The sequence below is a fragment of the Pelodiscus sinensis genome, chromosome 12, assembly GCF_052426305.1.
Source record: "Pelodiscus sinensis isolate ZL-2025 chromosome 12, ASM5242630v1, whole genome shotgun sequence".
Classification (NCBI taxonomy): domain Eukaryota; kingdom Metazoa; phylum Chordata; order Testudines; family Trionychidae; genus Pelodiscus; species Pelodiscus sinensis.
The window spans coordinates 23,458,049-23,473,820 of record NC_143063.1 but is presented as its reverse complement, the minus strand read 5'-3'; the positions used below and the strand labels follow the sequence as shown (position 1 = coordinate 23,473,820).

The 15,772-nt window shown below is 40.7% G+C and overlaps 1 protein-coding gene across 9 annotated transcripts in view; it reads left to right on the top strand.

Moving 5' to 3' along the window:
- The window catches only part of PHKB (phosphorylase kinase regulatory subunit beta), a 238,260-nt gene extending 236,182 nt beyond the window's left edge, over positions 1 to 2,078 (top strand). For all 9 annotated transcript variants that reach the window (XM_006121183.5, XM_089781466.1, XM_006121180.5 and 6 more), the window contains one exon: positions 812 to 2,078. In XM_006121183.5, the coding sequence (XP_006121245.1) occupies positions 812 to 949 (138 nt within the window). In that variant the 3' untranslated portion in view covers positions 950 to 2,078. The remainder of the gene's footprint in view (positions 1 to 811) is intronic.
- Positions 2,079 to 15,772: the final 13,694 nt, after the last annotated feature.

Genomic DNA, 15,772 nt, shown 5'->3' with positions numbered 1-15,772 from the left:
TGTGAGACTCCCAAACATACCAATCTGCCTCACCTTCACACCTTGGAAAGAGAGATAGTTAAGACTGGAGGTGCATTTGGCTTTTTTGAGCTTTCAGCTAAGACATCCTCAAACTCCCAAGAGTTTCAAGATGTGCTGTTTTGCTAAGGCTTTCTGTGAGGAGATATGAGATGCATTTTGATGCCCAGCCTCAATGCCATCTTTGATGCTGACCATCCAGAAGGCAAATATTTAGTGAAACAATCTACCATTCATTGCTGCAGGGTTAATCAGAACCAAGTGCTACAAACTATTCCCCTGGTGCCTTTAGTTAGCACTATCTACATAGTCATTGAGTGTCAGGCTTCTGAATCTTCTCACACCCATTTCAGGGAAGAGAATTGACAAGGGGAAAACTGGAATGTGAAAACAGGTCTAAAGAGAAAGTAGGCATTGTTTTCCTTGAACAATGCATATCACTTTTGTAGTCTCCTTACTAGTCCCAGTGCTGCTACGGATAAATATATGCAATATGGATTGTTGGGTTTTTTTCACAAAACTAAGGCATACTCTAAGATTTCTAAGGAAGTCTTTAAGCAGTCGAACATGTATGTATCATACCTTCAGAAAAATCTTAGATTTTAAAATCCTATTTGGCAACTAATTGCACAAATGAGTGTGTCATACAAAATGACTGATAATGTTAATGAGAATTTCATTTTCAACTATAAAATGGTTTCAGTTAATTTACTCTTTACCTCTGATTAAACTTGATTCTTCTTAACCAACACTTCAGTAGAAAAATACCGTTTTTTTGTGTTTGTTTTTATAGGATGACATGACTTCATTTTATAACACTCCCCCCATGGGAAAAAGAGGAACATGCAGTTACTTGACTAAAGCTGTGATGAATTTATTGTTGGAAGGGGAAGTGAAACCAAGTAGTGATGATCCCTGTACCATTAGCTAAAGTTCAGAAAGAAAGATAGAAACCATTGCTTATTTAAGTTTGTGTAGTTTTGCATGTGATGTTTAATTCTTATTTTGAAGAGTAGCCATAGGCAGTACTATAAATCTGCACGATCCTTCATTGTGATAAGCAGAATTGCTTAGGGTAGAAAATGCCACAACTGATTATTTGGCTGTAAAAATAAATGTATTTAATCAAGAAAAAAAATCTAACAGCAATCAGCAGTCTTCACTTAAATGTCAAAATAGTGTGCTGACTGAAAATTATGCATGAAGCATGACATGCAGTTCATGTTAAATGAGCCTTAGGAGATTTAAACAAAAAGTTGGCTGGGCCTGTATTTTTGGTTATACAATTGTTTTAAAACAAACGATTCACTTCATTATTTATGTAATTTTGAACTAACAGTTTATGCAACATTTATTACCGCTCTCTTCCATTTGTACTGTTATTCATTATAAAACATTTATTCTAAATGCTGAGTGAAATACAGTCAGATTTTTTTAAAAATCAGAGAATAAATTTGAACTAATGGCTAGCACACAAAATAGATTATGAAACTTAACATAAAGGATAGAATGGCTTTGTATTTGGTCATCTTACTGAAAATGGAAGTAAAAACAAATTCTGCACAAAATATTTTCTTTACAATTCAGTTTAATTGATATAATGGTATGAGAATTGTTTAGGGTTTTAATGGGTTAGTCATAACCTGGCTTCAGACTGAAGACTGCCAGAAAATGAATACAAAATATGTAGAATTGCTTTTTATATTTTAAATAAATATTGTAGCTAGCCACTTCTTCAAAAGTTTATATGACATTTATAAATATATACTGAAAACATTAGTTAATATGGAATGGAAATGTTTTAAATGTATTTAATTGAAATTAATATTGGGAAGATGAATGAAGAGAGAGTTTCATTAAATATAAGTGTTTGGCAAGTTCTTTCCTTATTAATGGTTTGTCTCCAATTTCTCAAGATTACTGTAGAATCTACAGATTCTAAATAACAAAACTTTTTTCATCCGATCCAGATCCCTTTTGCTTTTATGAAGATTGGATGAAGCCTTGTTGAGCATATATAATCAAAACAACTGTTGTGACAATAAAATATGTTAATCTGATAGACAGTTTTGCATAGCATTTGTAAATTTAATGAATAGCTGTCCATTGCAAGTATTAAATCCTTTTGGAACCATATGGTGAGTAGAGAAAGGATCTTTCTCTAACTGGTCTGCAGAATTAAAAAAATGGAAAAAGTCTTGTTTTGAGTCTAAAAAATAAGTGTCATTGGCCTTTTATTTGAAAAATATTTAAACACCTGCAAGACAAGTTAAGTAAAATATGAACACATTTATCAGAACATTTTAAATTAGATTTAAGTTTTACAGCTTATGACCTCACAATGACAAATTCAGCAAAGGCATGTTTGTTCTACGTGCACCAGCTGTTGCAAATCACTGAATGAACAGTAGTTTCTGTTATATTACTTAGCCCTCATTACAAGTAATTTTTATTTAATCACTGTGATGCTATCAGAGTCCTACAATGTCCCATTCAACTATCATAATTTTTTTTCATGAACCAAATTTTTCCTAAAGTGTTTAAAAACTATAAGAACATGAGAAAGGCCATACTGGGTCAGGCCAAAGGTCGATTTAGCCCAGTATCTTGTCTTGATAATGGCCAATGCCAGGTGCCCCAGAGGGAATGAACAGAAGAGGTAATCATCATAAATTCATGGAGGTTAGGTCCATTAAAACTTATTAGCCAGGGTGGGTAGAAATGATGCCCCTAGCTTCTGTTTGTCAGAAGCTGGAAATGGATAACAGAAAAGGGATCACTTGATGATTACCTATTCTGTTCCCTCTATCTGAGGCATCTGTCATTGGCCACTGTTGTATTACAGGATACTGGGTTAGATAGACCTTTGGTCTAACGCAGTATGGGCATTTTTATGTTATGTAACTTATCCATCCCCTGTCGCCCATTCCAAGCTTCAGACATACAGAGGCTAAGGACACTATTCTTGCCCATCCTGGCTAATAGCCATTGATGGACCTATTCTCTATGAATGTATCTCGCTCTTTCTTAAACCTTGTTAAAGTCCTGGTCTTCACAATATCCTCTGGCCAGGAGCTCCACAGGTTGACTGTGCATTCTGTGAAGAAATGTTTCCTTTTGTTTGTTTAAAACCTGTTATCTACTAATTTCATTTGAAATCTCCTAGTTCTTATGTTATGGGAACAAGTAAATAACTTTTCCACACCAGTCATGATTTTATAAATTCCAAGCTGAAAAGTCATATGGCAGCCATTCTATACCCCTAATCATTTTGTTGCCCTTTTCTGAAATACGAAATGCTGTTAGGTGAATATCACAGTGAATTCTCAGCACATTGAGTAGTATCCTGCCAAGATGATTTTCAGAGTCTGGAATGTGGAAACAACTTGTTGCTGTGATTCTGCCATCAGGAGACAGTCATGTAGGTAGGGAAAGACTTTGTGTCCGTAACATCTCATGTGGGTCGCTACTACCATGAGTACCTCTGAGCATACTCTTCATGCCATCTCAATACTGAATGGAAAGACCTTAAACTAGTAATGCTGGTGTCCCAATATGAAGCAGAGGAGCTTCCTGTGATTTGCATGGCTATCTACATGGAAGTATATGTCTTCCATGTCAAGAGCCATGAACCAAGCTCCTGTTGGAGAGACAAAGGGAGTGATTGATGCGTGTTATCATTCAAAACTTCAAATTTCTGATAAATGTGTTTAATAGATGATGAACTAAGATGGATCTCCACCATTGCCCTTCTTTGGGATAAGAAAGTATGGTGAGTTAGAAGCCTTTCCCTTGCTATCAGGAAGGGAGGAACCTGTGTTGCACCCTGGAGGAGCAGGGCTTCCGCTTCCTATTGAAAAATCAGTTGATGGGTGGGATTTTCCAAAGGGGTTCGGGTGGGAGAGCAATAAGTAAGAAAGGAGAGAAACTCTATTGAGTATTTATCGTGAATGATCTCCAGTAACCAGCTCTGCATAGTGATATTTCTCATACTGTGAGCAAATTGGGCAAGACAGTCTCTGAAGATGATGGGTGAGTGAAATGGTTGGCAACAGAAGCAGTTCATGGGTCTCAAATTGCAGGTCAAAGAGGACCTTTGGCCTGCAGGTGGGGGAAGGGTCAAGAAAGTGGCAATAGCAGGAAATTGGGGTCTCTGGAACATCCGGCACTTCCACGGGTCTCTGGGTGCTGGTAGTAGTGAGAGGCCCTGGTTGAAGGGGCTAACTCTAGGACTTGTGCCAGGGAGAGGAGATTCCCAGTGATCTCAGGATCAACCTCAACTCTTTCAGAAAGTGCAGGGCCTCATCCATTTTCTCACAGAAGAGGTTGGCCTCATTGAAAGGGAGGTCACTGATGGTATTTTGGCCTTTCTGGGGCAACCAGAAGGTTGCAGCCCTGCACATCACAAGGCTGGTGACTTGTGAGCAGGAAGCAGTGTCAGCTACATCCACCAAAGTCTTGAGGGCCACATTTGCCACTAAGCTCTCTTCATCTACAAAGATGTGAAACTGAGCATGGTTGTTTGTAGGGAACTTGTCCTTGAACTCTGCTCGCCTGTTGTGCATGTTTAAATCATACTTGGCTAATAGATCCTGATAGTTTAGGATGTGGACCTTTCTGTCCAGAAGACCCAGTCATTTGGAGGACTCTTCAGGTGCAGTGGATTTCTGTGGTTGTTGTGTTTTCTGTGGCCCCCTGGACCACCAATGAATTGGGGACCAGGTGTGTGAATAAAATAATCAGCCTCGTTAACCAGCTCTGAGTAGCATGCCTTGGACTCTTTGGAGTGGGAGCACAGGAATCTGGCATGTGCCACAATGTCCAGGCCAGTTCCAGGATGGCCTTGTCTATTGGGAAAGCCACCCTGGAAAATCTTTGTGATGAGAAAATATCCTGGAGTTGACGATGTGGGTCCTGAACTTCTTCCAAGGAAATCTGCAGATCTCCAGCCATTTTCTACAACAGTTCCTGACGCTGCCAGTGATCATCTGGGGGAAAGTGTGAGAAGGATGATTACCTCACTGGTGATGAGGAAACTCCAGTTGGGACAGTTAGTGCTCAAAGTATCAACTTAATGACTTCCCTTGTACAGAAGTGGTGCGGAAGAGATATGGGGAATCTGGCAGTGCTCTGTCCAAGGACTCCATGGAGTTAGATGGCAGTTCTGTTAGAAGCAGCTTTACAGTGGGTACCCAGAGGGCTGGAGTGTAGCATACAAGAGAGGGACAGCTGAAGCAGCAACATGAGTTCCTCCTCTGGTGTGGAAATGTCATGAAGGCAGGATCAGGCCTGAGAATTGGAGACTACAGACATGGCAGAATCACCTCCTCTGCTGCAAAAGGACGCTATGCATCCAGGATCAATTATGGGGTTTGTCCTTAGGCTTTAGTGCTGGTGGCTCCACATCATGGAAGATGCTTGGAGAAGTGCTCACGGTCAGCAGCAGTTGATGCATAGGAGAGAGGGGTCCCTCTGGCCACAATCCAAGTTCATTTTGTGCCTTATTGTCTCTATCAGGTACTTTGGGAAGTGAAGCTCACAGGCCTCTGGTTCTGGACAGGAAGGACTTAGCACTCTTTGCCAAGATGTGCACCTCACAGTAGAGGCACTGTGGATGCACATCACTGATGGAGAAAGGAAAAGGACAGGAAACATAGTTCTTGTAGTTCAGGATCCTGGGCATAATCCCTAGGTGGTGAGGATTGAGTCCCCTGCCAGGGAAGGTATATACTATTACGTCAGGCCATGCAGTGGTAAGAAGAAACTGGAGTGGCATGAACCTTCACTGCTTCTTATATGCTCAAAGACATGCACTATGCACATGCAGGTCAGCAGACACTGCTTGGAACCCTTACAGACTTAGATGCATGGTGTGTATGTGCATACACATGTGGAATACAAATTGGGATCGTCACTCAAAGACTCCTCTTTCAGTTTGATAGTTTCTGAGCCACTGGGATCCTGCTGACCAGTGTCATTTTTAATGCCACCTACTTGTACAGAGGCTTAATCACACACATCTCCAGCTTGCAGTTTTAGTTTAAATTGAAATAAAATGTGAATGTTTAAATAGCAAAGTTTTCCTTTTGCTTGTTGCACTGCAGAGTTGCTAATTTTGCAACTTGTTTGACTAGTTGGCGACTATTTTGACTGATTCACTCATAATCCACTCGTTCAAAACAATTTTGCCTGCTAGAAAGAGTTTCAAGCTATCCAATTTTAATCAGAATCTTTCAATTCAAGGGATATTTTTTGTAGATGGCAGGAAATGCTTTTACTCATACAAACTCCTTGGATGACAGTCTGTGAAAAAGGATTCTGTTTTCCCTCATAACCTTCAAACCAATACAATTTACACATTTTATAAAATAGTAATTGAAGTGATTTTTCAATTTCTACAGAGTAAGGATAAGCAACTAGACTGAGGCAAATACCAAAAACCATCAGAGTCAGCACTTGTGTAAGAAGCTCTGTTGTATACTAGAAGAACAGTCCCATTAATCTTATCTAATCCTTCTGGAATAGCAACAGAAAAGGAGTCTGCTGCCATAAATAGCTTCTGGTTTTGGAGTGCTTTACCATACTATAGATCGGTGTCTAAGTACTGTGGCAATTGAATTATGGTTTTAAAGATTGCACCACAGGCAACCGGAGAAGCAACTAAATAGTGAAAAACCTTCAATTCTATCTTTTCAATGGTAATGCTTTAGTATTTTATAAAATGAACTGCACTGAAAGCCCCAGAGGTTTAAATCCTCTATTTACCCACAAATCAGATAAATCAAGCCCTGCACAGATAAAGTTTGTATTCGCATCTGTATCCATAAAAATGAACCACGGTTATCTGCACTGACATCTGATGTGAGTACCTGCGGAGATAAAGCAGATATCTGCAAATGTGCGTGGTTCTAGATACAAAATTTGTATTGACATTCTCATTGACATCTGTGGATGCCAATATTCATTGATATAAAGCCAATATCTGCAGATTTGCAGGGCTCTACAAATAAATCAAAGATCTGCTAGTTCAAGCTTTCCTACAAGGTACTGTCAATGTACCTCAGTCTTCACATGATGACCACCTTATTGATGAAATATTAGATATATCACCATTGTCAGTCCTTCCCTTCTCTACTGAAAATACCAACAAAACCGCCAGTAGTTATGACATGATTTGGGATGTAGGCACTAACCAGCAGGAACCAGTTTGAGAATCTGTTACTCTCTATGCAGGTCAGTGAAAAGCTTTTAATTAGTAACATGATACGTTAGCCTCAAGGTTTTGTAGCATAGGTCAATTAGGGCACAAGCAGGGCAAAAGCAACTTCGCAACTTGAGCTATGTTAATTGCGTAGCTTAAGTTGAAATAGCTTAGTTGGGCTTTTGGCGCTGTCTACACAGCAGGAAGTCCGAGGTAGAGCACTCTTCCTCCAACTTCCCTTACTTCTCATAAAATGAGGGTTACAGGAGTCAGAATAAGAAGTCCTCCAGTTTGACATTATTTTGACATTATGTCAAAACAGCTTGCTGTGTAGATGCAAATGATGTTATTTCGGAATAACGCTGCTATGTAAACATGCCCCTTAGACAAGCCTACAAAAATACAGATTAATTCCTCTGTCCTTTCTTGAATATGAACATTTGTATTTCTTTGATGTGAAAAATCAGTTCTCTTATGAGACTTCCCAGTTCTTCTATTTCCAGATGACTTGGAAACACCACAAGAACAGATTCTTCTCAGGATCTTTTTTTGTGTTTCTACTTCCCCTTCCAGACATATATAAAAAATAATTTTACCAATTTTTTTAAAGCACTTCCAAGATTTGTATCATTTCAAACATGAACTAAAGGTTCAGGTTGGTTCTTATATTACCTAAATTGCTTTGCTAGTCACAGTAATGAATTTTTTGATCACTAACTCACTGGGTCAGATTAGAAACCGTAAATTAAAAGATGAAAGGCTCAACAGCTATTTTCCAACTCTTAACCTTTCTAGTTCCTTTTCAAAGTCCTGTAAAATCTTAAGGCAATCTCTTGCCCTTGTTTCATGCATGCAATTTCCATTAATATCAATGAGAGTTGTGGGCATAGATTAAGGGCATGATTATGCCCTTCATCTCCAATTAGAGGTCATAGTTTTATCCTGTAAAAAATTGCAATAAAATGAATCTCTGTGATTCAGAGCACCTTGTGCTACCAAAGATTTTTCAAGTTTAATCTGCTTTTTGAGTAATGCAGCGGCACTCAAAGAAAGTTACAAAGGTTCATCTACAGCCCAAGCATCTGAATTAGCTGCATACTACTAAGTAGGTTTGTCGAGGAGTTCTCCTTTTGGCCAGCTCTAATCTCCTGTAACTGATGTTCTTTTAGATGTTTTGCTCATATCCATTCCACTCCACGTGTACATGCCCTGAGTACAGTCACCAGAAATCTTTCCCTCAGTGGTACCTGTTGGGAAAGCTCGAGTACTCTTTTATGCTGCATGCTCATAGCACTAGTGTAAAGGGCCCAGCTGACGCCAGATCACTTTAGTTCCTTGTTTCTGGAAGACCACAAGGCATAGCGGGACGAGGGAAGGTTGTGGAGTGGACATGTGCAATACATCTTAAGTAGTTTCACGAAGTTGCTAACCACTTTTTGTCTTTCAAGCAATTGCACATGTGCATTCCACTCCGGGTGACTCCCAAGCAGTTGTATAGGCAGAGGGATCAAACAGGACAGCTCAAACAACTCTGGCATCATCTCTGAACCTCTGAGTGAAAGTGAAATGAGAGAAAAATGAGTGCATCAATGACCAGGATGCTGCTTTACAAATGGATTGGATAGAGATCTGTGCTACAAATGCTGTTGAGGATGCTAGTGACCTTGTAAAAGGCACCATTAGAATAACCAGTGACAGAAACCCGATTGGACTGTGAAACAGGGTGGACTAGGCCCTGATGGAGGATGGAGGCCACAGGAGCAAGGTCCTCCAAGCAAAATAGAGTGGTGGCCTCAGCAGCAGTCAATCAGGGTGCAAGAGGGCAATATAAAGATGCTCCTGGACCAGGGCCTGGCAGTTCCTTGCTGGAGTTTGAACCAGGCAGACCTGAGGGCAATTGGAAATTGGGTAAATATTTCATTTTATTAATATCAGCAGAACTGACTTAAATGGGGCCTGTGCATTGTGTAGTCTTGCCTTCATCTTTGTATTCATGCCCGTCAGTGTGGAAGAAGCTATTTGCATATATATTTGCATGAATATACAGCCACACTTAAGTTGTGGCCCTTGGCATGTGCTGTGAGTATCACTGTGGCCCTTGGGGCTTCCAAAGTTGAGTAGTTCTGCTGTAATCCTGGGCAGAGTCCAGGGAGAACTCGACAACAAGGCCCGAGAGAAAAGGGCTGGACAGAGCAGCTTCCCAGGGAATGTGACAGCAACTGACTTCTTTGATACGTGACAGGTAACTGCTACTTACAGGGTCCCTAAGTCGGGACCCAGAGGAGTGGGCAGGCCTGGGTTCACCCCAACCCCTAACAGCCACAATAGGGGGTAAGAAGAACCCTGATCTCAGGCCACATAATGGACACTTCCTGTCCCGCAGACAACCAGGCAGAGAGACTACAAGACTCCCCTCGGCACAGAGGGGTGGTTACAAGCGGGGTGGTGACCTTTACAGACTGTAACAAAACCAAATGCATAATTTAATCTAGGATAAAATTTGTCTGCAAAGAGACTGAGAGCACCTGACTGCCACCACAAGGAACAGTTGGGTGGACTTTCTGAATGGTTTAGTCAGTTCTATGTGGAAAGGTAGGGGCTCACTTAACATTCAATGAGTGATGTTATTGCTCCTCTGTATTTGCATATGACTTTGAGTAAAAAAAATGAAGATGGATTGCCTGATTGTTATGAAATTGGACACCGCTTTCAGTAGGAACCTGGGATGAAGATGTAACTGCACCTTGACTCTAAAGAACATTGTGTAAGGAAGAGCTAAAGTGAAGATCTGAGATCCTCCTGGCCAAAGTGATGGTCACTAACAATTGTAATTGTAACCCCTCTAGTTGGTTGCTGTGCAGGGAGAGCATTTTCTGTTGTGCTGGGTTGCAAGTACACTTATCTGGTACACTGATAATATCCCTGGTGTAGCTCCCTGTGAAGCCCAGTGTGGGCCTCATGGAATTTGAGGCTGGGCTGTTGGTCCAAATCTGTGTGGCAGTCAGAGCCATGCGGTGAGGTGTAGCTCCCAGTCCCAGCTTCCTGCCACAAGGCTTGTTCTGGGTGCCTGCAGCTTTAAGAGCTGCCAGGAGACAAAACTATAGATTGCTGATTAGTTTGGATGGAGTGGCTACCAGGGCACCTGTATTATTTCCTGGAGGCCTCTTCTTTCAAAAAAACACCCTCTTCTGCGTCCACACATGCCTTTTTCAGAAAAAGGCTGCTTCTTCATAGAAAGAGGTTTACCACTGTTGAAAAAAACCCCTCCGTTCTTTTGACTTTGTCAAAAGAACGCAATAGCAGTGTGGACGTAAGTATTGTTTTTCTGGAAAAATGCTGTAGTGTAGACATACCCTGAGAGTCCTGAGGACTGCAGCCAGGAGCTTCTTGATACCAAACTGGGTGGGGTTGCGACTTCCTTGGAGGATAGGGACATAATTCAAAATGACCTTAGCAAGTTAGAGAAATGGTCAGAGGTAAACAGGATGAGGTTTAATAAAGAGAAATGCAAAGTGCTCCACTTAGGAAGGAACAATCAGTTCCATACATACAAGATGGGAAGCGACTGTCTAGGAAGGAGCATGGCAGAAAGGGATCTTGGGGTCATAGTGGACCACAAGTTGAATATGAGTCAACAGTGTGATGCTGTTGCAAAAAAAGCAAATATGATTCTAGGTTGTATCAACAGGTGTGTTGTAAGCAAAACTCGTGAAGTCATTCTGCCGCTCTACTCTGCACTAGTTAGGCCTCAGCTGGAGTACTGTGTCCAGTTCTGGGCGCCACATTTCAAGAAAGATGTGGAGAAATTGGAAAGGGTACAGAGAAGAGCGACAACAATGATTAAAGGTCTAGAGAACATGACCTATGAAGCCAGGCTTCATGAACTGGGCTTGTTTAGTTTGGAAAAAAGAAGATTAAGGGGGGACATGATAGCGGTTTTCAAATATCTAAAACGGTGTCACAAGGAGGAAGGAGAAAATTTGTTCCTCTTGGTTTCTGAGGACAGGACAAGGAGTAATGGGCTTAAAGTGCAGCAGGGGAGGTTTAGATTGGACATTAGGAAAAAATTCCTAACTGTCAGGGTGGTCAAATATTGGAATAAATTGCCAAGGGAGGTGGTGGAATCTCCCTCTCTGGAGATATTTAAGAACAGGTTAGATAGACATCTGTCAGGGATGGTGTAGACGGAGCTTGGTCCTGCCTTGAGGGCGGGGGGCTGGACTCGATGACCTCTTGAGGTTCCTTCCAGTCCTATGATTCTATGATTCTATAGCAGCTACTGAAGCCATGGACACTTCTGTTGAATCAGCTGCATCCAACACAATTTGCAATGAGGTCATCACTGAGTTACCCTCTTCCACCAGGTAGCAAAACTCTTGGTTGGCCTTTTAAGGAAGCAAGTTGTTGAACTTCAGTATGGAGTCCCACGTGTTGAAATTATATCTGCCTCATCGGAGGAGGAGGGAGCCCACACTGGCTGAGGACACTTTTTCCCTTTCTGTCTTGACAAATTCCCCTTAGGCCAGCTTTTGAATTTCAGTGCTGGGTTTAGTACTCTTGTCTGGATTGGCTGCAGTTCAATGGGGCTTTGGTGTCCTTCAGACCAAGGCATCAAACAGGAGAGCTTCAAGTAAGCTCCTGGAGTGGGTGGAAACCTCCACAGATTCCAAAAGGGTCAAGGTACAGACATAGGTCCCCAATGATGGTCAGACCTCACACTCAATGGTACCCCTGTGCCTGAGTCCATGTAAGGGTAGCAGTGTCTTGGGGATTGACTCTTCAGACAAGAGGAGTAAAACTCAACTTCTGACTCAGATTATGATGAGTCTCTGCCGACCTCAGAGGTGTGATTCCCACCAGTACTGGAAACGGGTGCTGTGTCAAAGACACCCACACTGCAACCATCGTAGCCATTTTTTTCTTTTGATGCTACCAAAGGGCCTGATGGCAAATGGTTGTTTGAAGCAACAGGCTCCATCGAGCCTGACAGCACCAATTCCGCTGACTTCTGTACCACCGAAGAAACTGGTACTGGAGGAAACTTATTGCAGGAGATACAGGGCTTTAAGCCTGGTGGCTGAGGCATGTGTTGGCACCTGGTAATGGACAAAAATTCCACTGACTCTTTTAAACAAAAATCTTCACTAAACCCGAGTAAACTGACTAAAACTATTTACAGCTAGCTATGTAGAGCTATTTAACAGGGAAGGCCACTGTGAGAGCTTACCAAAGCAAGAATAGCAGTTCCAGCAACTGTAAATTGAAGTTGCTAGTGTGAAAAGTTAAAGGTAAGTTGGAGATAGACTGTTTGTAAAACAAGAGTCTCAGACATGATTCAGGGTATGTTAGTATTATGTTTTGGTTATAACTGGTTTAAGCAAGGTTTTTAATGTGTTTTTGAGAAACATGAAAGTTTTATTAAAATGCTATCTGTACAGATCACATGAGAAGGACATTGGTGCAGTGCAGTTAATTCAAATAATGTGTAATGTAAAGAACCAATGAGACAGTGAAAGAAATATAATTATGGTAAAGGGCAGTTTAATGTTAATCAGTATTATTATGGAGTATAAAAAGAGTAGCTTTGCTAGATTGTAGAAGAGTTTCAATTACTATGAAAAAGGTGCTGTTAGCTTCCGGGATTATAAGGCTTTATTTCACTCTGTCAGGGGACTGATCAACAGTTGATCTATCCTTTCATCTCTGATTGTGAGTGTAATAGTAGACTTTGTGTAAGCAGTAATTACATGTCTGGCTGCTTACCTAATATTTTTCCTTTAAAAAAAGAGTTTGGATGCATCATTCAAAGTGTTGCCTACTGGTCCTTTATTAAATAAATGTTCTGTAACCAATCCAGAGGCTCAAACATGAAAGCTAAGTTGGGTTTTACTGCACCCTTACCTTTAATATTAATTGGGAACATTTCAACATAAAGGTTACAACATTAAGACTGACCATGCATCTACATACTCCAACACTCAGCCTCTGTTCTGTTGAAGATTTTCAAGGAATGCCACAATGGGAAAGATTTTGTGTGTGGCTACTGTGTACCCAAATCCCTTTATTAAAATGCTTCATTTTCCCTATCCTGACCTTAGCTGACTAGCATGGAAAGAAACCTATTTAAGTTAATTTTGTTTACTTTTTAGCTTGTGAAATAGTCCGTTGATCTGTTCTGTCAATCAATAGGGCAAGAATTGTGTTTCAAGTCTTTTTTAAAAATGTGACTGAAAACAATTGAGTGAATCTCCTGCAAATTCTCTGTAAGCAAAACAAAACAAAAAAAAGAGCTATCCTTCACACACTTTCTTTTATCCCTGCAAATTTTCTAAAATGATTGTGTCTCAAAGGGACATCCATTGCAGTTTCCCTTCAACTCTATTCAAAGTTTAAGGCCAGAAGAGAGATCATCTAGTCTGACCTATATATCACAGGCCACAAAATTTCACCTAGTTATCTCTGTATTGAGCCTAGTAATTTGTATCTGACTAAAGCGTATCTTCCAGAAAGCATCCAGTCTTGATTTGAAGATATTGAGTCCAGAGAAAATCGATGCAAGATATGCAACTCCCGCTACTTGAATTGCTTAGGTGGTATCGAGTACCTTGCATTGATTTTCTGGGGCAGCCTCACAGTTCGGAGGTTGATGGGAGAAATTCTTCTCTTGAATTCCCTTATTCCTCATGAATAAGGAGCACTGGGGCATTTGACAGAAGTGCCTTCAGTATTCAATTTAGTAGGTCTTTTCCAGACTTCCTAAATCGAATCCAGGAAGATCCATCACCAGTGTGTCAATCCTCCAGTAAGTGGAGACAAGGCCTAAGAGATGGAGAATTCACCACTTCCCTTGGTAGCTTGTTTGAATGGTTAATCACCCTCACTGCTGTACACAAAGTACATTAAACATCCCTTAAGAAGAGACCTCTCATGGTCTGTGCACACAAGGTATAAAAAGCATCCCTGTAGAGCAGCTTGTCTCAAAATAAAAACCTGTGCAGCTGATCTGAAGAGTATTTTTGCTAGATAAATACTTGTGTGCACTGCTGTTGCACTTTTGTCTAAGACACCATATTCCACTTCTCATCTCTCTGAACAAACAGAACAGGAGGCATCACTCATTCCTTATGTTTTATTCATGTACAGTGGTAACTGGATCTGAGCATATTCTCCAATAGGTTTCTCAGCCACAGCATTTGATGATTTGTCACATTTTCAATATCTGACCTTTACAGGTTTTTTCCCCCAAGATTATGGTATTTTAAAAATTTCCCTTTTCTTATTCATGCCTCTTAGGCCATGTCTACACTGCGGAGCTATTTTGGGATAGCTCAAATTGTGTAGCTTATTTCAAGCTACGGGTGCAATGTAGATGCACCCTAGCAGAAGGGATCTCTCCAAATGGGCCTACATGGGAGAAGAGGATAGAAAAATCTCATAAAGGAAAAAAGATTGTAATGCAATAGCTGTGCATGTGAAAGAGGGTGTATGCAGTGTGCAGTATGCAGAGTGTAACTGCCTACCTTTTCTGCAGCACATGGATTGGAAAGGGAGAGAGGTTGCCTTAAAATGCACTTGGATGGATATCTTGGTATTGACACTGGCCTATATAGAAATGTGGCATGGATGGAAAGAATGGAATGCAATGCCCTCTGTATTTCTGACCTAAAGAAAGCCTATGTGATTCAATGATCTTTTTTTGGAAATAATGCTTGGCAATGGAGAAAGCGATTATATTCCAGTAATAAACTATGCCAAGAGTTAAACAGAACTTGTATTGATATCTGAATGATTTCTAGTTCTATTCTAAATCAAGGTAGACCAAATTATGAAGAGGTTCTAAATTTGGCATCCTATGTCTTGGTACTTGAGAAGCAGAATCCTTACTTAATGAAGCCTGTCTGGATTTATTTATTCTGATTCATGCTGAAAGGTATGAGTTTGTAGATATCATGCTTGAAATGCTAAATGGGAGAAGTAACCAAGCAACTATGAAAAATATTTGTTTGGTGATCTGAGGTTTTTTGCATGTGTGTCTGTGTAATATTACAGTAGGATGGAAATCACTGCCTTAGAAGGGCTGAACTTTGGAAAACACACTGGTAAGCACTGCCCTCTGAACTATCAGTTTCCTCAAGTGTAAAATGGAAAGCAGTGGTACTTGTAGTGCTTCACTTGAGCGCTGAAACCTTTAATATATTAATGTTATAGTTATTTTAAAACCCTTATGAGAAATGGTGCATACTAGAGCAGTGGTTCTCAACCAAGAGAATATGCACTGTTTGGGGTAGGCAGAGGTCTTCTAAGGAGTGCAGCAAATCATCTAGAAATTGCCTAGTTTTACAATATGCTATGTGAATAAGCACAAGTAAAGTCAACACAAACTAAAATTTAATTCAAATAGACCCAGGCAATTGCGGCGGTCCCAGAAAAACGGGCATGTCTACACCCCAACCCATTCTACCCATCCAGTCCACCTGCTGAGAAACAAAAAAGGCCTTGGTGCTGCTATTCTGCTCTCTGGCAGGAGAAGTGGGTGGGAGAGCGGAAGAACAG